At 39.1% G+C, this 26,019-nt stretch overlaps 1 protein-coding gene across 1 annotated transcript; it reads right to left on the bottom strand.

Annotated features, from left to right (window-relative positions):
- si:dkeyp-72a4.1 (uncharacterized protein LOC100148058 homolog) lies at positions 1 to 22,527 on the bottom strand. The gene is made up of 3 exons (XM_061060805.1): positions 22,147 to 22,527; positions 8,600 to 8,721; positions 1 to 319 (listed from the first exon to the last, which is right to left on the bottom strand). Exons 1-3 carry the CDS (start codon positions 22,184 to 22,186, stop codon positions 185 to 187), a joined length of 297 nt encoding a protein of 98 aa, XP_060916788.1. The 5' UTR covers positions 22,187 to 22,527; the 3' UTR covers positions 1 to 184.
- Positions 22,528 to 26,019: the final 3,492 nt, after the last annotated feature.

Raw genomic sequence — 26,019 nt, 5'->3', positions numbered from 1 at the left:
GTTAAGGAAGTGTTTCGAATTTCATTTCAAGTTCATTAATTATTCTAATTTAAATTAAACGGTTTCAAGGATTCTATTAAAGTTTTTGCAGTATCTGAATGTGTGCATGTGCGTGTGTGTGTGTGTGTGTGTGTGTGTGCGTGCGTGCGTGTCTGCTTAAACACTGCAGAGGAATGTCCTCGGGCTACTCACCGCTCCCAGTGGACAGCTGGCTGTGGAACTCGGGAAACTGTGTCTCCACGGGAACGCTGATGGTGCGTCGAAGGAGATGGACCTTGCCTGATGCAGAGCGCCTCTCCTGCAAAAACAAGGGATGGATCTGCTATGACAAAAGGGAGAGGAAAAGAAAGGAGACAAAGACATAGAACAAGAAATTAAATTTCTAAAAACTAAATCAATCAGCAAATTTAACAAAATGTGCAGAGACAAAGTGGGAAAACAGAGAAAACTGATAGCACACAGCAGAAGAAGGAAAGCTAACGAGGAGAAAAATGGGGGCTGCTAGAAATGCACAAAGAAGAGTCCTTATCTAGGTCATCATGGTTTTATTCTGGACACTTTGTTTAATGCTGTGTAGAAGCAAATAGCACACAATAGCTGTACAGCTTCTGATATTGGATCATTGGATAAAACAGAGCGTACATTCGCAGCACATCAGTCTGTGTCAGCCCATCAGTCTGTGTCAGCCCATATCTTCCTATAGCTCGCATACAGAATGTTTGCCTCCAAAAGATTAGCCTGACAAAGGAGAAAAGAATGACCGCAGGGACAATGTGTTGACTGGAAGAAGAAGAAAAAGGGGCCTGATGTCCTCCATGAGGAGTGATAATGGCTTATCGAACATCCTCACACAACCTGCATGGCTTACTTCACCGTCCCTCTGTTTCAGTGTCCATCTGTTTATCTCTCTAATAGTCACTTCTTTTCTTGTCTCAAGGGTTTATGGACAGCTGTCTGTGATGTAAAGACAGTGTCTGGTCCTCTGACACATTATGACTAAGCAAGATAAGCCTGTAATTTGAGTGTCACTTTTCCCTACAACAATCCTCTCAGGAATATACACTAATACAGCGATGGCAAGGTTATCAGGCTCATTGTACCTGGCCTAAACCAGGGATCATCTTTGGCTTTATTATAAGGTAGCCGCTAAAAGCTGACAATTTGAAACATCCACGAGGCAGAGGCAGACGCCTACTTGCATTCCTTTTTACAACATTTACACTTGCATCGCCAGGTATAAGCAACGAATAAACAAAGATTCAAATTGACTCGTCAGTGTTCCAGATCACAAGGTTAGATATGCAAATGAAACCAACCCAGGGATCATAACTGGAACAAACACTGAATGAAGAAGTTTGATTTGTAGTCGCTTAGTTAATTAGGTTAGGAACGTCTGTGTTACATGAAGGAGTTACAGTTTCCCCTTACGTCCCTCCCCTTGAAAGTGTTTAACTAGTATGTTTTTTAAAACCTGAATTAAGCAGTTTAATGCTTCAGAGACAGCCAGTTGAGCTGCTGCTAACTCAAGCTCGCAGCTAATTAAAATCCAAATTCAAATAGAGTGCCACATGTTAGATGTCTGTCCAACAGCCTTATTGAAAGTGTATAAACTTGAGTCTTTATGTCGAAAAAGAAGACTCATGCAGGCTGATGCATGAGTTTCGCGAGGCCGTACAGCTTTGTATGAACAGGCAACTGGCTGAGAAAATCCTGCGCTGTGTACAGCCCTTCTGTTTCGCAATAATCAATAATCAATAATCTATCAATATATTCAGTTTCCAGATTGTCTAATTATATATTTGAAATAGTTGACAAGATATTTGCTTGCATTAAGATGCCTGTAATATTAACGGTGAAGAAAAACACATAGGACACAGTTACAAACTAATCTACTATTCCCTGCTTCTTCAATAATGATAGCATTTGCATCATTATACTGATTTCATTAAGATGGTAAAGCCCATTAGCATTGAGGCTACATTTAAACACTGGTAAGGCCCCTTCAAAAGTCCTCAATCCAGCAGGACATTTGACTGTTAGCTTTGGCATTAAAAACTTCAACCATCCTGAATCGTTAGCCCCCTCTACAGGCAGTCATGTGCAGCATCAGAAATGTAAATAAGGATAATGATTTTCCAGAGGTGAAATTCATGGAACCAGGGGGAAAAGTGAAAGCAACACACTGAAGGTGAAAATGAGAAAAGACAAGACTTTAGAAACCCCTCTAGAATTACACTTTTCTTTCATTTTTACAACCTTGATATTGCAGCACTCAAGAAACGTGCCTCACCTGCTGAATCCAGAGATTGTTATCTCCTCTTGCACAATTCTGTAATAACTCTGAGTTTTTCCTTTGTTACTGTTACTACGTATTTTCATGAATTCATTCATCTTGATAATTTTGTGGATATATCTTGAAATTGTTTCAACCATCTAAGAGTAATTCTTCTTTTAGGTTTGTGAAGCTGTAATACATATGTGTAAGAGACCTCATAGCAGCAGTTATATTTGGATTGGAGCCAAATGTCTGTTGTGAGCTGAAAAAGGAAATGTGACTCTGAGACTGAAGAAATGTATATGTTTGATATTTACGAGTCAAGGTGACTTTTTGCATTGGTTGCACTAGTGCGCCTAACTTTTCTTTTTTTTTTTTCTTTTTTTTTTAGGTGCACCAGCACAAAATTTAGGTGCACCCAAAATTTTCATTGCGTCGCCTTTAACGCCATAAGGTCACCTTTTTAATCGCTCTCCATAACTGTCATATAATGTGAATGATTTTTAAACAAGAATAAGGTGTAGAGCAGGGGTGACAAAGTCCTATTGGGTCGGGGGCCGGATTTGTTCAAAAGAGACCTCAAGTGGGCCGGACTAATTTTGTAGACATCACTATAGCTCAACACATCGATGTATAGGCTAATGTATGATTAAAAAAAAAAAAAGACAAAAAAAGGTACTTGTATAGAAAATTGCATGCTAACACATAAAATGTAAAAGTACAGTAAGCAGAGGGGTTCACTCTGTCATTGCAAACTGCATGTTGACACATGGAAATATTTAAATGTACCACATTACAGAAGAAAACATCAATAATTATGTTTTGTTTGAGATCATTATATTATGTTTTAATATTGCTGTTCAAGGTTATAGAAACTTTGACACAGGTTATTCTACCTGGACTGGGATCAGTGCATTACGACAAACAGAGAGAAAGAGAGAGAGAGAGAGAGAGAGAGAGAGAGAGAGAGAGAGAGAGAGAGAGAGAGAGAGAGAGAGAGAGAGAGAGAGAGAGAGAGAGAGAGAGAGAGAGAGAGAGAGAGAGAGAGAGAGAGAGAGAGAGAGACACTTTAGATCTGTGTGTGTCAGGCCACAGCACAGTTTGCACTCGTTAAGGTTCATTACAGATAAAACCTGCTCACATGAATAAGTTGGTTGCACAAGTGGCTGAAGGTCTAATTGCCAATCGTGATCAGGGACAGTCATTAATTAAGACTACATTCTACTACAAAAGACAACAGCAGCATTAGATGCTCACTGTAATGCTGCACTTCCTGCTGAATTGTCAGAGTACAAGTGAACCATGAACGCAAGGAACAGAAACAGGACCATGGCTTGAGAGAAAAAAAAAGTCTGCATCATCGGGGGAAGCACAAAAATAAAATTCCAACAAAACAAGAAGTGAGAAAAACACAATAAAACACGGTACGAAATAACAAAAAGACAGAAACAACTGAGAAACAAATGGCTCTTTTATAAAAACCCCTAGAGCAAAAACCCAAACTTCACAGGCAAAAATCAATCCAAACTTTTGCAGAGGGACTCTTCAAGTGTTGCTGAACACAATGGATTTTCTTTCCTCTTATTTTGGAGAAGTTTGGAGAGATGTTCACTATAGTGCTTGTTCAAGGTGGTACAGAAAGGAGAGAATTACAGGCTACATATACGCAGATGGAGCAAATGAAGACTAAATTATATTGTATTATTGAATAATAAATCATTGAAGATTCAAATATTTAGCATGTATCCATATTCCTCTAAAAAATATTTTATTTTGAAATCACGAGAGTTGTCTGGCAATTAAATAAATGTCTCAGCATCACAAATAGAAGAAGCCAATGGGCATTTCAAACTGTTCTCATTTTTTATTTGTCGCCAAATCTGAATATTCAGCGTACTTCAAAGGTCTGTTTGCTGTCATAGACATGAATGTATTATGGATTGAATGTTTACAGATTTATTACAAAGAATGCAGAACACCAACACATTTTGATTCTTCATAGGATGTTCAAGGCTTCAAGTTCCTTTTTTTCATATTAATATTGCTTTTGACAAAAAGGCATTTCAAAATGGAGAAAAAGCTTCACTATTGTTGGTACTCTTTCTTTCTTTCTTTCTTGGAGAATAAAGAGTTGCTGAAATGTTCCTCAGAAGTGCACGTAAATGTTTGACCTGGACTGTTTGATTGCTTGTTTGGATGCTCCGACCTGCTCTGCAGGAAAGTGTTTAACTTCAGATTGTGTCACTGTTTTGATCAGCAGTTTGCTGACATCAAAGAAACCCAGCCCTGCTACAGGTGACCTTTCAGAGTCTGAGTCTCCAGATGGAGGCATTTAAAAGCTGTTGTTCTTTGCTTCTGGGAAACTAAAAAGCACTCTGGTGGAAAGGCTGCCAATGGGTCGATTCAAATAATTCCCCCCTGCAATTATTGCTCCATTTCAACACGGCACACCTCAGTACTCGCAGAAAAAGGAAAATCTAAGGAACAGACTTTTGCCTCGGTTACAGCAGTTATGTTGGTATGCAAAAAGGGTTTTTAAACTTGAATAACAAGGTGCACTTATATCCATGTTCTTGCACAAGATGCTATATTCCAAAGGGGAGCAGAGTTCTGTTCCAGTTATTGTGTAGAACTTGAGCATTAATAAATGAAGGAGGATGAGTTTAGGAATTCACCAAGGAAGCTGCTGTTTGTTTTCAGATAAGGCTAGCACAATGACTTGTATCTTATAAAAACAGGCGTTTATGTAATTCAGCCTTTTTTAAGAATCCCTTATTTTGATTTTACGTAATCATTTTGCAATTTCTTTTTATTTCTGGCTGATTGGATTTTAGTTAAACTCGTCTTATCATAAATTATCCCCTTAATTTGTTTTATGTTCTTTCATCATTGTCGTATTGTTACTATGCAAACTTCTTACTAAGACTATTATTAACTGCACATCATGAGATTAACTGAATTTTTTTTATTTTCTTATTCATTGCAAAAGCCTCCATGAAATGTTAAATATTATTTTTGTGCTGTTCATCTCTGCACTTCCGCAGGTTCAGCCCCAGACACTAAAGTGTTATTGGCAATCATAGCAGAAGGTGCTTGCAGAAATGGCCAAAATATGGGGTTTAAAAGCTCAGAAACTGAAGAAACTGAAAAGCTTCAGTGTCTTAATTCAGGGACATTATCCTTTTAAGACCCAGCCTACAAAGAACACTGCCTTCACAGCCTGTGTAGACGGCTCAGTTGGAACTGAAATGAGATGGTCTGGTTCTATGGCGGATTCCCTGTTTCATTCACCAGCTGTTCCTGCCTTTACCCTGAACTTTCTAAGTGCCGCCATTGTTGCCTAGCAACCTCAACAGCTGTACTGTGACTAGCTAATGTAGAACACACTAATTATTATCACCAAACATTTCCTCCACAAATGGGGATTATTTTAATTCAAGATCACTGTTCTGAATCTTTTGAACTACTAACTATATTTAACAACATTTAGTCGTGTTTTGTGTCTTATATTAGATCATGCTTGGTCTGTAATTCTATATGCTGTAGTATGCGCATAATTGAAATTTCAGACTTTGATTATAAATAAAGGTTTTCAAAGAAAACAGAAGATAACACAATGAATCCTGGGATAAGTTGGGCCATGAAGGAAGCACCAGATGGATCCCTCAAAAGCTAGGGTAAAGAAGGATGCATTCATTTGCTGCATTTGAAGGAGCCCTCGAAATGGGACAGCCTTTGACCCACTGCTGTGATGTACTCCGCCTTTAAATGCACACTTTGAAGGTTGCAGCTTTTGAATTGGGGCATAGCCAGAGACTCACATTAAAGTTGCTGTGATGAACACTCACACTTGCCCCTCATTGAGTTTGTTGAGAGAATCATCTCAGTTTGCACTTTTCACTTCACATGAAGGTGAAGAGTTATTCATACATTTGCATAAATGGGGGCGTAGCTGAGATGTTGAAAGGTGGGTGTGTAGTAGCCATTTGCTGGGAGATTTAAGGCACACCTCAGCTCTACCTCTAATCCTGTGTCTAGATTAACCAAAAGTTAGGTTAAGAAAATGAACCACTTGGTAGGTAACAAAGTGGTACATTGTGGAAATTAATGTAGAAGACACAGAGATGGGGCCGCAGTGAGGAAACACAGGACTACTAAAAGCCTACAAGTGATTATTTTCACTGACATATTGCAGATCATTATATTGTGCATTTGAAAGTTAAAGCCCTTGTTTCAAAACCAAACTGTCATTCAATTTAAGATATTTCATACTGAAGTTTGAGGGATATTTCATGTTAGTCTTCATTAATCTGATGTCCAATAAATAATCCTCTACTAAACTTGTTATTTTTTCACATTTGATGAAGTCTATCCTTTGAAATGAATATAATGAAAGCTGCGTTGGACGGATAACTTTATTACTGTAAAATCTGGTGTATAAGACACACTTTTAATACCTATTTTTTCGTCTTAAAAGTCGGCTGCGTCTTATACATCGGTGCGACCAATATACCAGTATAAAATACTTAAACACGAGCCGTCATTACAGCGGTTGCAGCAGCCCCTATCACTGCGACCTGACGTGATTAAAAAGCCATCCCCATTCATTGTGTATCGAAAGCTGAGTGCACGCTGTGCTGGGAAAGACGGCGACACAGACCAGGCTGGCTGCGCGACATTTTTTCACATCGTTTCTTCCTCACGAGGTCATAATCATGCATTTACAGAAAACAGTGGAATATTGTTCCGTACTGTAGCTAGTAGGAGTGCAAACTCCCGAACGTGAAAAAAGACGCTGCACAGAAAATGCATGTTGTAGACATCGCTGAACACAATATAAATAGTCACACAGGAAAACAGTTTAAACTTGTTTTTCTCTATAAGAGACCTTCCAAACAGGGTGCGTCTTATATACCCGTGCGATTTATATTCCGGATTTTACGGTAATTTGATCTCCTTTATGTTCATTTATTTGTTTTGGATTGTTTGGGACATTTATTGAGACATTGCTTTACTTAAAAAAAACAAATCGGTGCTATCAATCACAGTCTTAAAAGTACACAAGAGAAGGTGGAAGTGCCTGTGTTTGTAGTTGTTGGGTATGAACTTGAGCTTATTCGAAGCCATTAAACAATGGCAGGATACTGCAGACTGCACAATGTAATTTAAATTACATTGCTGACTCCTGATCTATTCCCAACAACAACACCTCTAATCTCACAGTAACCTGCATAATCCAGCGTGACACTAATGAAAACAACAGAGCCAAAGAGCCTGACTCTAGTTCACTCTGCATAACCTGGCTGCAGGAGGTCTATGCTGACGGGAATATAAATGTAGAATTAATTCCAGCACAAAGTAGGATTAACACAGGAGCTTGTGTTTTTACAATGGTGGTTTTGAACTCAGTTTATTCAATCATTACTTCCAAATGCATTTCTCTCGTGTTTAAATTAGCATCATTGATTTTCCAAACTATAATGTAACTGTGTAATTTCCGAGCCAGTCAGACTCATACTGTCTTTACTGCTTCACAGGCTTTAAATCAGGCTTTGAGGACATAGCTGCTGCGAGACTCTAACAAGACAACCAGCCTTATTATACGTCATCATTACACAATGGTCTATGTTGCTGTGTGTCCCAGCACAGCTTGAAATACACAATGAATGGGGATGGATTTTCACTGGCGTCACCTCATGTACAGTGTGCAAAGGTGGCTGCACTCTTCATAATAACAGCGCGTCAGCATTTTATACTGGTATATAACCAGTATAAACCAGCCAACTTTTTAGATGAAAACATTGGTATTAAAAGTACACCAGATTTTATGGTAACTGACCATCTATTTTGCATTATGCTTGTCATTATTTGTAATTATGACTTCTCTCTGTCTGTATGCTTGTTTGTGGTTTCATTTCTCTTTTACATGTTTGAAATCAATTTCACTTTAAATCAAATGACAGAACACAACATCTTGTGTTTTACATGAACCCTGAACCTTACAAGGCAAATGATGACATTAGTCAACCAGTTGGGATTCATCTTCGTCATTAAATTTATATTCATAGGCTGTAAAAGCAGCAATTAGGATTAGACAGTCTAAATGACATGTGAACAAGAGAATACTTTAACATTAATTTGAGATTTGTTATGAAATATATAGGGAGAATGGTTGGATGGGAAATACCTACAAAGCACTAGCAAGTAAAACGACATTGACAAGGACCAAGAAAGAAAAGAAAAGAGAAGATGAACAGACAAGAAACACAATGGTGACACAGAAGGACATGACAGACAGGAGATTGTACTGTCTGCTCTCACCACCTCCTCCTCATTCAGAAGCAGCATCTGACAGTCAGCTACCACACAGTACTTCGGGTTCCACACAGTTTGCTCTTCATAGGAGTGACCGCGTGACATCCAGTGTCTCGATGGACACCTCACATCTAGAAACGGGAAAAAAAGAATCAGACGAAGAAAAATGTCAGTTTTGAAGCCGGCATAGGACACTGTCAAAAACTTTTAATTGTTTCTTCACTTGATGCATATGAATGAAGAGAGATGGTTTCTAAAATAAGATTCTTAACAAGGAGAGACGAGGGATGAAGTAGGCAGAATAGAAATAAAGAGGACATGTTTTGTTAAATTGGATCTTCATCTCCATAAAAAAAGACAATAACTCTTCAATTCTTTCAGGTGACTGTTTTGTTCAGAGGATGCCAGAAAAATGTTCTTCATTACAAATGTCACTGGAGAGTTAATGGATGCTTTATGTTTCCTACTTTATTTCCCTTCAATCTTTCTGTAGATGTCAGGTGAAAAAAAAAAAGTGTAAAACAGCCGAGACAGGCGTAAATTGGATTCTCCTGCTTTTCCAATGATGAGCTGACATAAATCTCAGGAAAGCAATACATATGCTTTGTTCACACAGAGAAATGCAATCCATCAATTCTTACACATGGGTTACTGTTACAGAGACACTGTGACTACATCAATCAACGCAGAGCCTAATACGAGAGTTTCCATACAGATCTTTGCTGTAAACCTTTATTAGCATTTATCTGCTGACTCAGAGTACAACTTTCTGACAGAAAGCACTTTTCAATCCCAAGTGTTTCTCAAATGTTTGTTGATTTGATTGTGTCTAGTTCAGCCAATGTATAAAGCTAATGCGCCTTGAATGCTAGTTGCCACCCGACATTAAAGAGAAGAAGAAAAATACGATGAACAGGCAATCATGTCGCAGGGATATGGGTTGGTGGGCTTACAGACGTTTGGAGCGAAATGGAAACACAGCCAAAATGAGCGATAGCGACACTGAAGAAAACGCTGAGTGTACCAGCTCAAAGCAGGGAGAAAACATCATCGTTAATTATTTACAGATATAACTGTGAAAAATGTTCAATCTATGCATCACACAAGGCACAGAAAATTTAAAAACAGGGACAATTAAGTGTATTGTATCTTATCATACGGTAACATAATTAATTAAATTTGAAGTGGAAATGTTTTCTTTTTTTTCTTCAAAGGAAAATCCAATCTTGATTGCAGACTTTGAGCAGATCCTGAAATAAGCACGGCTTCAGCTTTAGACCTATTACATAATTAAAAATGTCTGATAGGAATTGATCTGTATCCTTCTTATTTGTTTTATACAGTTCGTTCTTCTAGCAGTAGGGTTTTATCTGTAAATAGAAAGACAAAATTGGGAGAGAGGATATCAAACTATCAAGTGTTGCAGAATATCACAGGACACCTTTTTTTTCATATATTCCACTAAGAATTTTTGACTGTGTGAAGTGCCAGTAAAACATCCACTGAGTTTACACTTGTCGCGACACTGTCATTGGTGTCGCTTTGATCATTATGCAGCTTCATATCCCAGGTAGCCTCATCAACTTGTCATTAGGCTAAGTCACAGGTACACGGACACATTAATGCACAAACACGCTCACATACAGATAATGCTCATGGCATCTGTCTGAACAGCTTACAGTCACGTTGTGGACAGGGGCAGGTCAAGCACACACACTTTTCCGTTCAGCAGTGACACATTTTTCATCCTGGTGTTAATTAGATTACACATTTCAGAAACCAAAAGCTTTGGAGTTATGAGAGCGGGACAAGAATGAGAAAGGCAAGAAAGACTGAAATTAAAAAAGTTCAGACGTATTCAGCTTCACAGGGGTGAAAGTAAGAGCTCATCTGTGCTGCAGATGGAGTTAATCTCTTGAACAACTTGGCTGTTCTACATTCACAGTATAAGAAAGAAAGCGAGAAACAAATCAAAGACACTCAATGTCCTGAAAAAATACATATACCGTAAAATCCGGAATATAAGTCGTACCGGTATGTAAGGGCATGGTCACACTGGCCATCCGTACCGTGCCCAAGCACGCTTCAACGCTAAAGTCCAGTTCGTTTGACCAGTGTGACCGCTCCATATCGTGCTCAGGCACGGTACACTTCCTTGGTTTTGGCACACTTCGGAGAGGTGTGCTTCAGCACGGTACACTTCATGCACGAGCACAAGCACGCGGGAACACAACCCTGACAGCCTTCATTATGGAGAAATCCAGTCGTGCTTGGGTACAGCACGGTACAGATGACCAGTGTGACCGCGCCCTAAGATGCATCCTGTTTTGAAGGTCTCTTAGAGAGAGAGAAAAAAAATGTAAACTGTTTTCCTGCATGACGATTTATATTGTGTTCAGCGATGTCAACAACGTGCAATTTCTGTACAGCTGTGTCTTCTTAAAGTCCCGTCTTTTTTCACGTTCGGGAGTTTGCCCTCCTACTATCTACAGTACGGTAGTTGAGCTCTCAGCCTGCAGGGAAAGTTGTGAGGCACAGACTCCTAGCTTGCGAGTCGCGCTCCGTGACTCCGCTGGTCACTCTTTAACTTTAATATAGGACTCTTTCAATCAAAAAAGCACTCCACAAGGTTTATTTACGGGGGAAAAAATACCGCTGTTTTCTGTAAATGCATGATTATGACCTCGTGAGGGAGAAAAGATGTGGGGAAAGTCGTGCGCGTGCCTGGTCTGTGTCGCTGTCTTTCCCAGCACAGCGTGCACTCAGCTTTCAATACACAATGAATGGGGATGGGTTTTTAATCATGTCAGGTTGCAGTTAGTGGCTGCTGCACCCGCTGTAATAACGGCTCGTGTTTCAGTATTATATGCTGGTATATTGGTCGCACCGGTCTATAAAACGCAGCCGACTTTTAAGACGAAAAAATAGGTATTAAAAGTGCGTCTTATACACCAGATTTTACAGTAGTTATAATTAAGTTACACAATACACTTCACTTCTCCAGCAGGTGTTATATAGAACTTATTGACTTAGGTTGACGAACAGACCTTAAGACATCTTGCTGATGTGGTATAAATTACATAGATTTCTGTCTCATGGCCTTGGTGATTTATTGATCAGGCTTGACAGATACATGTCCTGCTGTCAATCAATACATCTACTACCTGGGAGCTGCTGTCCCAGGTAGTAGATGGTCGGTCGGTTGATGAGGGAAATACAGCATTTCAATTTCCACTGTATGAAAATACAACCGCTGTCCAAATACAAGGCTCTAAAAGGCCAAACAGCTCAGTCTAAGATGAAGACTTTTTAATTAAAAAGATGGAATTATGAGCACATCTTGCTTCCTGTAGAAAATATGACACATGGTTGAAATCTGCACAGCTTGTACCACAGAAGTTTAAAAGAGCACATCATTGGTTCATTTAACTGGTTACAACCTTATCAGTTTTTAACAAAGTTATGTATATAGAATGAAAAACTTCTGAAGCTGTTGAAAGTGTTGTGCTGGGATAAAGTTCGGCATATTGTTAGAAGCTTGTGTACTTCTGGTGTCTAGTGCCATCTTGTGTTGTCTACACTGGACCAGAAGAACTAAAGGCTTCTTCAGCTTGAATTATCTCACTATTTTTATTTGTATTGCAAACTGACCATGCTACAAACAGAAATGCAGCCTACATTTCAGTGTAGACAATGAAATGGATAGTTTTTAAGCATTTTGGCTTATCTTGATGTTCAGTCTTATTTAGTTCTGTATTTGGCCGTTTTGTTTCCCTGTCGCTGTTCTGCACACGTAACTCTCAGCAGAGACAGTAGAAATGCAAAATGGCTCACTCTAAGGGAGAGTATGACAGAAAAAAGAACCATTTGATTCTATTGTGGGTACATAAACAGTGTTACATCCACTTTCTGATACATCTCACTGTCATCTCTCAGAAAACACAAAAAGCAAAAGGGACATCTATATTACAAAAGCATAGGCAACCACAAAAAAAACCACTTTGAAACAAGAAATAATTATAACTTTGCAGCTTTTTAATAAACAATACTTAATTGGAAAATGTTTTATACTACTTATTCATCCTTCAACAATTTTGAATTGCCGTTGATTGTAAGGCTGTTATGTAATCAAGGACATTTTGCGCTCTAACGAATAGCATGGAATGAGACCGCAGATCATGTTCATCTGGTGAATGAGAACACTGATGTTTGTGTCCATGACAGCAGGGTGTCATGGCTGAGTGTGCTTCACTCTGTTTGTGAAAGATAAGGACTGTTCCAATCAGATAACAGCTTTAGATGCTCCACTCTAGCTCTATCAAAAAGCTTAACCACATTGTATTTGCATACACTTACATGCATGCTATTCTGCTTCCTCCTGTGTCTTATACACTGGCTAACTGAGATCAATAGCTGCACAGCATTAGCATTTTATTCCCCCTGCATCAATGGCTATGCACTGCAATATGACAATACCTTTCACTGGCTCCTGCAGAGTCAGGTATTGATATAGGAAACATAAAAAAGGTTAATGGTATTAGATCAATATTTGAAATTTGAAGGAAATGCCTCCAAGATTGTGATTAAAATTTCTGCTTTGCTGTCCCAGCAACAGAACACAAAGTAGTATGTTAGTGACAGAAGAAAATGGGACACAGGATGTGATCCAATATGGGGCTTTAGAGCAAAGCACGAACACAGAGTGTGAGTGTATAAAGGCGTTCCTGCTTATCTAGAAAACAAAAAAATGGGAGTGAAGTGATGATTTGTTTGATCAAATATACCATTGCTTTTCCTGTCATACAAAAATAAAGTGTTTAAATGAACCTTTAAATGACCATTGAATTGCAATAGCTTTTATTTCAAATCTGTCTCATCTTTATCTGTTTTTCTTGCAATGTTTGACATTAATTCCGGCTCTTATTTTGAAGGCAGGTTTTCTACTGGCTTTTCTTTAACACCAAACATAACAAAACAGATCAGAAATGCTCATTACCTGTCTTACACCTGGCATAAACTTTAAAAGTTTTCTGCTGACGTTAAGGACATGTCTGTACCAGTTATTTGTTCAAAAATGTAAAATAAACCGTACACATAACCAAAATAATGTTCAGCCTGCTGAGGGATCGGTGATGTGAGACAGCTGTCACCATTACTCTCTGTTAGTAGAGACTCTAGACAACAGAGAATTTAGTACTCTGCATCAAAAGGCGTTCACATTTATGCCAGATTGAAATGCTCTTCGTCTCACTCCCACTCCAGCATCATTGCAGTTTTATATGCATTATATTTATATTGAATATTCAGCAACCTCAGTTCTTGGTTAAAGCTTTGTTGCATAAAAAGCTCCAATATGCCAAAGTATTGTAAAATAATACACAATGATAATACATATATAAAGACATGGTAAAACTGGTTATTGGAACATTGCTATGTACATGTCAACGAGTCAGAGAGAGACAAATAAAAAGTTAATTTTTAACAGTCAGAATTAAGTCAACGTGTCATGGAAACAGCATTTCAAAACTGTTGTCCAGGACTGGGGAGGGTTTGATAAAAGGGATATCTAAATCTGACAAATGTTTGTTTCCTTGTGTGCTGTCTTTAGGTCTGCTGTCACTCTCACCAGGCATTGTGGGCATGCCAAAGTTTTGTTTTAATTCATTCAAGAAGCAGAACAAGAGCCATCGCTGCTAACATTTCAGATGCTAGTCTTGCGGACCGTCCACGGCTTGTTGACAAAGCAGACACAGAAATATGACATTATTTCACTTATTCCGTCGACTGTAAGTGTAGTTGAGTGCTGTCCCTTGGTCAAAAAAATCCACTTTAATCGAATCGAACTTAGAACATGATATGGCAATTTTTTAAGACATTCAAACCCCCCTCCGTGCAAAGACTTCATTTTACCGTAGCAATAATAAAATTACCAAGCAAAACACAACTTTTAACTTGATCGAGATTGAGTACAGTTCTCGTTTCACTTACAATATTACCTGCTGACGAGAACACCCTTTCAGAGCATACAGAGGTTCCTGGTATACTCAAATATTTGTTGCTATTAGTTTTTGTAGGTAATATAAGAGGCATCAGCATTTATTTCAGTCTTTTCATAACTAAATAAAATCTCCTCACAGTTTGTCCCCCTCCCTGCAAGCTTAAAAATCCCCCCCATGTGAAGAAATTAGTGGGTAGAATTCCCTCCCAATTGAAAAAATGAATTTCAGGCTGTGCAAGTGATAAATCCAGCCTTTCTGCATGCCGCTGGATACTCCAGCATGCTCTGATGCAGTTTTGAGAGATTGAGAGCCCCTGGATTCGCTGTGTTGCCGATTGGAAGCTTCATCTCATTTGCAGCACTGCAAAGGGCACGAGGTAAGCCCACATGCAGAGCCGCTGATTGAACTTCCTCTCAAAGCTTTCTGGAAATGCCAGTCAAGCAAATAAATGCCATGAGTTTGCCTGGCACCTTTAACTTCCTACTGTCACTAATAACACCTTAGGATACAGGTACAACATTGACAGTGAGGATGCAAATGCACAAAAAAATAAAAACAAGACTTTAGTTATTACATCTTAGCATTGGTTCATATTGGTAACCAACAAGCTCTTATTGTCAATGTTGTAAATCTCACTAAACCAAAACTGTCAAGTATCTAGCTCAAATAGATGGCAGCAATAAATGCACTGTAGGAGCAGAGAGATACTGCTGGCATGAGACCAGAAGTGCTGTGTCAACCAGTCAATAACACAATGGAGCAAGATAGAAGAAGAAGTCAGTATTTGCTGCTGCTTTTGACCTCTTCTGCATTTATATTAAGCTTGAGCAGTTTTGTAGCTCCTGGTCATTCATTAAAATTTAATCTACATTTGCAGCCCTCAGTCAAGTGAGGAAATGATCAAAGATCAGTGTTCTACATATGAATGAAGTCGAGCTCTGGAAGCAGCGTAACTTTACTTGCCAAGCACACAGTGTTACACTTGTGCAGAAATGATCCAGGCAACAAAAACTGAGGTTTTGCAACAACTACACAGGTTATCTAAAATGACAAAAGACGGCATGTACCAACTAGTAGTGTTGTGATAAAACAGATTTAGATCATGAAGGACTAAAATGTGTTGAAGATTTCCAAAAGCAGAGATCGTAGAATAGGGCTACAGTGTTCATTCTATCATTTAATGCGCATGGCATCAGAATTCATAGCTGAAAATGAAAACAAAACTTAAGAGCTAGGCTGAAAAAAATAACTCTGTTTCAGAATTTTCCAAACCGATGCAGCACAAGAAATGTTTTTTTTGCAGTTTGCACTGTAAATGTTTACACTTTGGATGGTGACAACAAACCCTTCTAGTGAGCCCAAGAGACGTTAAACGTACAATTTTACACAAAAAAATGGATATTAATTAAAACTAAATTAAAACTGTTTTGTTGTTGAGTACTTGCATTACCTCAAATATTTCCAACAGTTGTCAAAGCCAGAGAAATATGTAATTTTATAGTTGTGACGTGACAGCAGCCATAACAGAGCCGCCATGACAGATACATGTTCATCGAAAAAAACAATGTTACGTCAAACAAAATGGGAACTTTTATTGTGAAAAACATGTAGGAAATAGAATGTGTTTATTCTTGAAAGAAAGCAGCTTTAGCGGAGCTACACTTAGCGGTGATTCTCGATGACGCTGTCGGGAGTCATCTGTGTTTACATCCGTTCCTTTAATCACGAGTCACCAACACAGCCCCCTTCTTTTAGTCATCTTGGACTTAAGACAGCGAGGCATCAGTTTAAACACACCTTCAGCAGATTCTTATCCGTGCTGCGGTCGGCTAAAGAGACACAAGGCCAAGCCGTTTCAGCCTATCACTGTAAACACTGACACAAGGAGCACTGTGGTCTGAGCATGCAGGACCAGCTGCTCTGCTCATTAAGTGAGCAAGCACAGGACCGGGATTCAATTAACGTTATTTTCTGTCACAAATCCCTCTGTTAGCCTACTTTACTTTTGTTCACTCACCACTGTGGCTGGTAAAACAAACTCACTCAACGCTGCGCAAAAAACCTGCATTTAGCGGTTGGCAGATTTTTTTCCAACCCTCATCAGCATCGATTATGTCCTGTCTCTGCATCGATGCATCAATTGTACTGCATCGCGATGCAGAGATGAAAATGTACCTGATGTAAACTAAAATAGATTTAAAGATAACTAAATCATAATTTTAAAATGAAAAAAATAAATCAGAAGATGCTCAATTGTTCATAAAAACGGATCAGAAGACATTTCTGGTGTTAAAAATGTTCTGTGGGAGACCTCCATACAAAGACGAAAAAAAAATCGTGAAATTACATTTTTTCCATATTGCCCACCTCTAGTACAAACCTTCATCCCCGCTCAACAGTACTTTTTTGCACTTCAGTTTTTGTTGTGGAGGAAAATCGTTAGCTTGTGCTAAAAACTTTAGAATGTGCTAAAACATGCAAGGTCACATACAAACAGATCAATATAGCAAAACAACATTGGGATATTAATAGACATAGAAAAGTAAAATTCTACAACTACAAGCCAGCAAAAACTTATTTTTTTATTAATGGTCTTGCAGTCTCTCTGTTTTCTTATCAAGCCAGGTTTTCACTGATACATGGTACAGGTCTAATTTTGTATACAAAACATACAGGGACTGCAGTAATAAGTAATAAGTAATAAGACAATTCTTGAAAAAAAGCCAGCGGTTGTAGCCTAGTTTGGAGTAAATTATGTACCATTTTGATTTAGAGTCAACATCAAATTTGACTCGGACAGATCATAAAGTAGAACCGGTGTGCGTGAGATTAGATTCAGTTAAGAGGTAAGAGGATTGTAGGAAGATGATGCAAATCTTAACAGATTTTGAAATGTGAGAGACCCTACTTAGGGCTGGGCAATTAATTGAGTTTCAATTACAATGTTGTCTTCCCACGATCATAAAAACAAGATCATCGAGATTCATCAATTACCGTAAAATCCGGAATATAAGTCGCACTGGTATATAAGACGCATCCTGTTTTGAAGGTCTCTTGGAGAGAAAAAAAAGTTTAAACTCTTCCCGCATGACAATTTATATTGTGTTCAGCAACGTCTACAACGTGCAGTTTCTGTGCAGCTGTGCCATTCATTTAGTCCCGTCTGTTTTCACGTTCGAGAGTTTGCCCTCCTACTAGCTACAGTACGGTAGCTGAGCTCTCAGCCTGCAGGGAAAGTTGTGAGGCACAGACGACTAGCTAGCGAGTCGCGATGCCCGACTCCGCTCGTCACTCTTTAACTTTAATATAGGACTCTTTCAATCAAAAGAGCACTCCACAAGGTTTATTTACGGAACAATATACCGCTGTTTTCTGTAAATGCATGATTATGACCTCGTGAGGGAGAAAAGATGTGAAAAAAGTTGTGCAGCCAGACTGGTCTGTTTCGCCATCTCTTCTCAGCAGATCGGATTACTCTTCGCACAACTCACACCACAGGATTATCTGGCAAAATAACTATTAAAACATCTGGACATTGAATCAGCTTGATTCTCTTGTAGTACGACCCCCACTTTACAGTACAATTTCTTAAAAGGGATTAACTGCAATCATTTGGAAATTATAAGGAAAGATAATCATGTGAACAATGTTTGTATCTTAAACTGTGAATTTTAGAGAATGTACTTTAGAATTTAAGGGATTTGATATCAAACAAACTGTTTAGAAGCAGACCATGAATATCTGACAGCAGAATTGTCGGTCCTCAAGGATATCAGTGTTTTAATATGAAACCTCTATTCTTCAAAGTGTTAGGAATTATATTCCATTCTCTCCCTCTTGAAGGCTTTTAGTGGGCTAAAATCATTGTGAATGGAACGGGAGCTACAAGTTATGTTCTAGATTCCTGTGTTTGTTGTGGATTTATTTCTACTCTGCAGTCCCAGGTTACCTGCTGCAGTACATCTTTTAGTTTTATTTAGCCCATTGTGGTTTACCAACAACCTCTCCTGTTTTTCTCTGTGCACGCTACAGTTATTTTAAAGGATACTTTTACACCCTCTCAGGTGAGCAAGAATTCCTACCTTTCCTTTCTTTTCCGCAATAGAATATTCACAGTGAAATATGCCAATTTACATTGACTTCATGTCCATGTTGGTTGCTCATTCTGTTCTCAGAAAATAACAAAACAATGGTCAGCTTCAAGGTGAGGCATTGTTTTAGAAAAAGGTTTTGCAAAAAGCCAATCTTCCAGAGAAATGTTTTCTTTCAAGGCATCTTTGAAGTACGTTTTTTCCCCCTTAGCGTCTTCAATAATGAACTGTTTATGTATTATATGGTTGAGTTGTGTCAAGAAAATGGAGTGTACAGAAAGCTTATCTTTCACACACCTGTACACTCTAACCTGCTTGACTGTTGATGAAATGCACACGTGATGGGTGGCAATAGCTCTGTAGGGACTTTGGTTGGGAACCACAGGGATTGCCAGTTCATGTCCCAGTGCAGACCAAAGTATGGAAGTTGGTCTTGTGGCTGGAGAGGTGCCCTTGAGCAAGGCACAGAACCCCCAACAGATCTGACGAGCTCCCTGTGTAACAGTGTGTAGCAGCCTGACTCTGATATCTCTCAATTAATGCATGTCCACAGGTCTTGTTGGTGCATGTCTCATTTTTTTTGTCAGAGCCGTACATAGCTATGTGTGTCTTTTGTTTTTTTTCATACTTCTAGGAAAATACCACATATCTCAAGAAATGTCTGCCAGTTCTTTTCAGGGCAGTTTGGCTCTCTGGTTAAGACCTTTCTGTATCCAAACTGTTGTAGAAAACGTGCCAAGGCAATCAGAAAGTGTACTGTCATCAGTATGGAAACCAGAGAGGCATGCTGCAGAAAAGCATAACAAACAGCAAATGCTGGTGAATGTTGTTCACCTCTCTGTTTAATGTTGTTAACAAGTCGGTTCTCTGGCGGTTCAAACTTTTTCTCGCATTAACTTCCTGTGAGCCTTCACATTTCTGTCTTGCACTCACACATTGTGTAATGCCTGCCTGCCACCTGCTATTGTCACTGCTGCAGGCCAATACAACACACTTGAGGCTAAATTATTTCTTTCCTGTTCATGCTGAGACTGCACTACTAATAACGCCCATCTGTCTGCGCAGCCCATGAGGCAAACAGTGCATCTTTACCACCTAAGAGCTGTGCTGCTGTGTAGTTGGTTTGTTCACATATTAAGTGCAGCAACATCGGTGACGTGAATCAACCCTGAACCGCAGAATTTACTGATAATGATTTCACCTGGGAGCTCAGCGAGGGGTGACAGACAAGGAGTAGGAACAAGAGTGATGTTTGAAGTGTCACTAAATCACGAACAACACTGAGGCAGGCACAACAACATATCAATTTAGATTCTGACTTCCTCCAAACACCATGGTGCAACTGTAAGTCACAGTATTTTTGTCTGTCAAACGATCAAAGCTTAACTGTGAAACTCTGGAAAAGTTTTGTGTTTTTAAATAAAATCACTTCTATTTCAATCTTGACGGCTTTTTACATAGGGCAAACAAGCCTCACGCTAAGAGAGAGGCAGAGTTAGAGAAAGGGATCTTTGTATTAAAACTGTTGGATTTTTTTGTTTGTTTGCGCTCATCTATTAGATTGCATGTAGAGTTTGGCAAAAAAATGTACATTAATTAAAATGAAGTTTTGAAATGAATATCTATTTTCATTTTAAAATAAGTATTGAAGCCACACTGACATTAAGCTTTTCTGGGGGCCAGTTTTTCATATATAGAGTGCACAGGTAAAAGTCAACATAGCAAAAAAAAAAAAAGCTACGAGTGTTCCCCTTAAAAGGCTCCCGAGTCTTCTTGAAGTGGTTCCATCTTGCAGCGTCCAACCTCTAAAAACCCACTATCCGCTTCAAAGTTTATGTAAAGAGTGTGGCAACTGAAAGCAGTAGCATGACTAATTTATTCCTGCATCTCAAACATTGGCACGCAACAGAGAATAAAAAGAGTGTACCAGAGTAAGTTGCATAACACAACAGCAGCCCAAAAACACCTGGTAAAAAGCATTTAACATGAGCGACATTAAATCGTTTTGATTTGCTATTGAAAAAAAATTCATACCACAAAGTTCTGTCTGTATGTTGTCTTGGATTCAACATGGTAAATAGCACTGTGAACCTTTCATTTGAGTCACCTGTCTCTATGAAACACTATCAACCATTTTGCAGGCACAGAGGGCAAATAAAAAACTATTCTCTTGACAATCATAAGACTCAAGATAAAATATTCACCTGACAACTTGGCCAAGGACAAGAAACCCTGCCAAAATTAACCAATATCATAATCTCTGATTGGGTAAAGTATAATTCTCACAAGTCACAATGATATCAAATGTATCCTTTCATGTGTTTGTGTGGTTTTGATGCGTTCCTCAGACTTTCTGAAGCAACGCAAGAGGAGATACTTTACCAAAGCATGCTGGGAAATGATCTTCCTGACACAGCCCGCACCAAACCCGCACCAACAAAATTACATAAATGCAATGTCAAATCAGAAGCATATCAGGAAGTTGTTTATACTGGTTGTTGAACCCCAAAACCTCAGTTTAGCTTTAAATCCTCAGAGTCATTCAGAGTTTAAATGAATCCAAAGGAAAAAAATAAACATTCACCAAACAAAGCCATACTATTTGCTGCTCTCAGGTTTTGTAGTTTCCAGGCTCTCGTTAAGTTGCTAAATGAGTTTGATGCAGTGCAACACTAGAATAAACAAGCTCCTTGTATGACTACCAGGATTTGAAATGCAATAATTCTCACTAGAATAACCAAACTTTGAATTAAGTTATTTTTAAACAATGGGTTAAAATGTTAACTGACTCCAATCAAGCAAGTTACATAACTGGTTCCCAGCACAGTAATCGACAGGTTTTTCCTCATCAGCCAGGACAATTATCAGCCTTCGCAGACCAGGCACAGCATATTTTGACAGACTTTTCCACTCTTTCACAAACCAAGTTACTTGCTTTGATCTCTCACTTTCCCACCCTTTCTTTAAATGTTTTATATGCACATCATTTCCATAGCACTCTGTATGCAAAATCTGTTCCAACAGAGGATCCTAAAACAACACTTTTTACAGTCAGTTGTAGCATATTGCAGACGATATAAATTAAAGAAAAACAAGCTAAAGTAGCACAAGCTGTGTCACTGTATCTAGGTCAGAAGAATGCAATATTCTCTAGCCAATATGTACTTTTCACAGCTGCGCTTAAGATGAGGCAGTCATAGTATCAGGAGCTACTCTACCGTCATGCACTCCTTAAAGCACTGCCATCACCCCTTACAGAACAACACATGTACTCATGGGCATATCAACAGGAAAATACACAGGAAAAATGCATAATAGACAGATGAATACAGAGAGGGAGAGTGGGCAAGAGTGAGAAGCAGAGAAACAAGAAAAAATTGTGACACTTAACAGAGAAAAAAGATGGATAATTATGCGGGAAAAGGGGATTGATGACAAAGATATACACATCTTTTTTTGCATTTACCTGAAAGGGAATCAGAAGACATTCTATCTTGCTGCTGCATCTTGAGTGTTGGCTCCAGTGTGAGACTGTGTGTGCGTCCACAAGCTGAAGGGAGTGAGCGCTCCAGCACGCCTCACTGTGTGTTTTGATGACGGAGTCCGCGTAGCAGCTCAGGGAGCAAGCGAGCAAGCGACAGAGCCAGGAGGAGGGTATTGGAGAAGGCGGAAAGAGCTTCTCTATAACCTCGCCAAGTGCCTCCAATCTCGTCCTAAATTTCTCTCATTCTCATGTTCTGTGAGTGCTCACGCAAAACACATGTTGTTCAGATGGTGATTTATGAGGCGCACGCGGGGAGGCAGGGGCATGGGAGGAACACGGGGAGGGGAGGGAGCCGTTGAGGTTGAAAAAGAGGAGGTTCTGAGGAGGGAAAGAAAGCAATCACCTTTAGTGTAGGCTTACTCATTCAGGCACTGAGCCATTACTCTTCCCTCCCCTCCATGTAACCTTGCAACGCACAACGCTAAGCCAATTCAAAGCTTACATGTACCACAACATCTGTTTAGATGTGTAAGATCTTATCATTATAGGAATTTACAGGCTTAAATGGAAAAATGCCACCATGGACATGAGAAAAAGGATAAGCCATTTAGAAAAACTACCATATTAGATCTTCTCGTCACCGCCTAAAATCAAACAAAAAAGGTTTTTTGGGGGGGTTTTGTAGACTGCTCATTTATGGGCTGAAAACACAATTAAGTTTTGACTGAAAATAACAAATATGTTTATTCTTGGATATATTAGTTAAAGAATCTTAATAGTGTTGTTCTTGATCACTTAAAAGATGATTCAGATTCTTCTTTGTCACTTGATTAGAACCAGGTAGCAGTGATTTAACACCAGAGCTGGTGTCTCCGCACAGAATCTAGCGGTAGAACATTGAAACTACAAATAAAAAGCACTACGAGTGTCACAGCATGCCAGAATCAATCTCAACTTAGATGCATGTTCCGAGTTTTCTTTAATTAAAACCCCCAAATAAGTGATTTGTCAACAGGGTTTTTCCTGCATAGAGAATTCTTTGGCGCCCCCCAAAGAGGTTTTACCCAGCACCAAAGAAAAATCACGAGCGCCAAAAGAAAAAAAAAGACGATTCAAATCATCTCTGAATGTATGTTAAATATCAATACATCAAACGACTATTGAACAATCAGAACATAAACTTAAATACGACGTCTTTGACTTCTAGCAGTCATCTCCCCTCTCATCCATTTACGCATGTGGCTCGCGCTGGATAGCCAGCTGATTGTCTGTTCGTTTCTTCTGGTTCATGACGCTACGCAGACTCCCACAAGCGCTAAATGCGGGGTGATTTTCTGTTTGGCGAGTTCATTTCAAAGAGCAATCCACTTCATGGCGGTAAATATTTATCCCAACAGTCACGTTAAAACTATACTAAACCACGTATGATGTAGCTGCGGCTACTTGTCCCTGGTCCTCTGCAGACGGGTCATCGCGGGGGTACGCCGAGACGAGACACACCAACATACATGGCTGAAAACGCACGCACAGACACACACACACACACACACAGGACCGCCGACCACCGTACACCCCTGTTTACTTGTAGTGAAACTGTGCAACGGAACACATCCGTATGGACCGAGTCAGGAACGCACATTCAACTTTTCTCCATTCACTTCCACCGTGTCTGCTTTTATCAACAATCAATAACTTAACGACCGTAACGTCAGCCAGCTGTAGTCTGTGAACTTCTCCACACAGACTGTCAAACAGCGCTGCGTTATAGCCAGCAAATATATTTTTATCATTTCTCAATTTTCTGATCTGATCAAATGATCCAAATTATCTGTGACTTAAATCTGTGATTATTTGATATAATACCTTAACTCAAATAAATGTACTTAAACAAATGTGTATGTAAAACGAAAACACAATTTAAAGGAAAAGAGCAGCCATCATAGGAAGAGGGTGAATGTGACCTCCCCCTCTGCCAATCTCATTACACCCCTCTCCCTCAAAATCCCTCTCCTCCCATGTTTCACTGTTGCAATAAAAAAACTCCTTACCAGATTTAATTGGGGTTTCAGTAACTTAAGCATAATGATAATATTATTTATAAAATGTTCAGAAATAACAGGAAATGCACAGATTTCTGTCAAATAAGGTAATACAGACTCACAGACTATACTGTTATACGCAGGTCGAACGTTTACTACAGCGCGTACAATCACCCCCCAAAGGCCCATTCTGAGCCAGGAAAACCCCTGGTCAAGTTTGAAACAGATGTGTTGCCTAAATTTGTTCCAAAACCTTAAAAAAGACCGCTGGGACAGAATGAAATGTTACATCATGGCTCATTTTGCCTTGTTAGATGATTTGGCAAACTGTGCGCTCTGCAGTAAGGGCTTTTCAAAAGAGCGCACTGATCTGTTTGGTCCAGCCTGTCCTCTTGTGAGAGCGTCACTGTTTGATTTTTTTCCCAGAGAGAGCTGTGCCCCGATGACGCTGTAAATGCACCGTTCTTGGGTGAAATTGTGGATTATTCTGTTATGCTCCAGTTGCAAATGCCTCTCGCTTTTGTGCCGCGATGCGTTTTATTTTTTGCACTGAGCCTAATCTCAAACTTCATCTTTTCTCCTCTGACCTGTCACCTTCACTCATGCAGCATTTGTTCTTTTGTTAGTAACTTCGACTAAGTGAAAAGACTAATAATTTAATTGGATCACAGCGCGAGAGTTACTAACCTTATTTTATTTATTTATCTATTTATTTATTACCGCTTTTTATTCAACCTCATCCACTTCCATTTCTGTTATAAAGCTCCTTTTCTTTGCTCTCGTATTATTCCGCCGAGGTAAATATGTTCACGTGGTTTTTAAAGAGGTGTGTTGTTACCATAAATGGTTTAGTGGAGGCATTTCTGAATGCAAATGTCCCCGAACATGCACAAGCCTGCTGTTTAAGAACATGTGGGATTTATCAACACTGATTACCAACCTATGTGCGTACGATCGCCGTCCGCATGTTTGATAAATACAGTTTTTTTTGTACTTAGAAATAGAGGTGGGAGATATGGGAAAAATATCATATCACAATTTTTTTTTTGCAAAATCACGATCACGATTTTATCACGATTTTTTTCATACTGATCTTTAGACAAATTTGTAAGTTACTGACCAGTTCAACCAAACTTATTTCCCTGTATAATGTTTTTAAATGCACAAAAACTGTGCTGACAAGTTTAGTCTATTTGAAAAACATCTTTGTAGGAGGTTCACCCAGAACATCTTTAGCAACAGAAATGTCTTTCCCTCAATTTGATCGATATTTATGAACAATTTGAAGGTTTTCCTCACCACTTTGAAATTATGATTTAGTTATGTGTCCTCTTTTTATGTTCTTCAGGAACATTTTCACACAGTGATGCATTCATTTAAAAACATGTAGACTTCAAGTTCTTGTGTTTCTGTTCTATTTTAGCCCTGCAGAATTCCTACAGCTGTAGCTTCATACAGGCTCTGCAGCATTTGTTGTTTTTTATGACATCATTGGACTAACTTTAGTTTTGTTTATATATAATCAAACATAATCTCATTCTGTGACACATGATCAAAGTAAGTTTTACTGACAGAAGAGTTTAATTCATAGAGGGGGCGGGACATCGTTGATTGACAGACAGACAGTCACCATGGTTACTCACTCTCACCTGCCTGCCGCTGTACACAACGTGTAAGGTCGTTAAGCCTAATCCCTATAAATTCGGTTATCACAACAGGTGAGCTTCGGGTGGAGAAGCTTGATAAGTAACTTTTAAAAACTGAGAGAGAGCAGAAAACACAGACAGCATCATTTTAAACACCGGGGTTATATCTC

This window comes from Labrus mixtus, chromosome 17, assembly GCF_963584025.1.
Source record: "Labrus mixtus chromosome 17, fLabMix1.1, whole genome shotgun sequence".
Lineage (NCBI taxonomy): Eukaryota > Metazoa > Chordata > Actinopteri > Labriformes > Labridae > Labrus > Labrus mixtus.
The sequence above is the reverse complement of the archived record's forward strand: the minus strand, read 5'-3'. Positions and strand labels throughout refer to the sequence as shown.

Bases quoted from the DNA above. Each gene is read 5' to 3' on its own strand.
- si:dkeyp-72a4.1 (XM_061060805.1), bottom strand. From the start codon at position 22,186: ATGCAGCAGCAAGATAGAATGTCTTCTGATTCCCTTTCAG. The intron at 8,722-22,146 runs GTAAATGCAAAA...TCCCGTTTCTAG, and splicing joins GTCTTCTGATTCCCTTTCAG to ATGTGAGGTGTCCATCGAGA. The intron at 320-8,599 runs GTGGTGAGAGCA...TTGTCATAGCAG, and splicing joins TGCTTCTGAATGAGGAGGAG to ATCCATCCCTTGTTTTTGCA.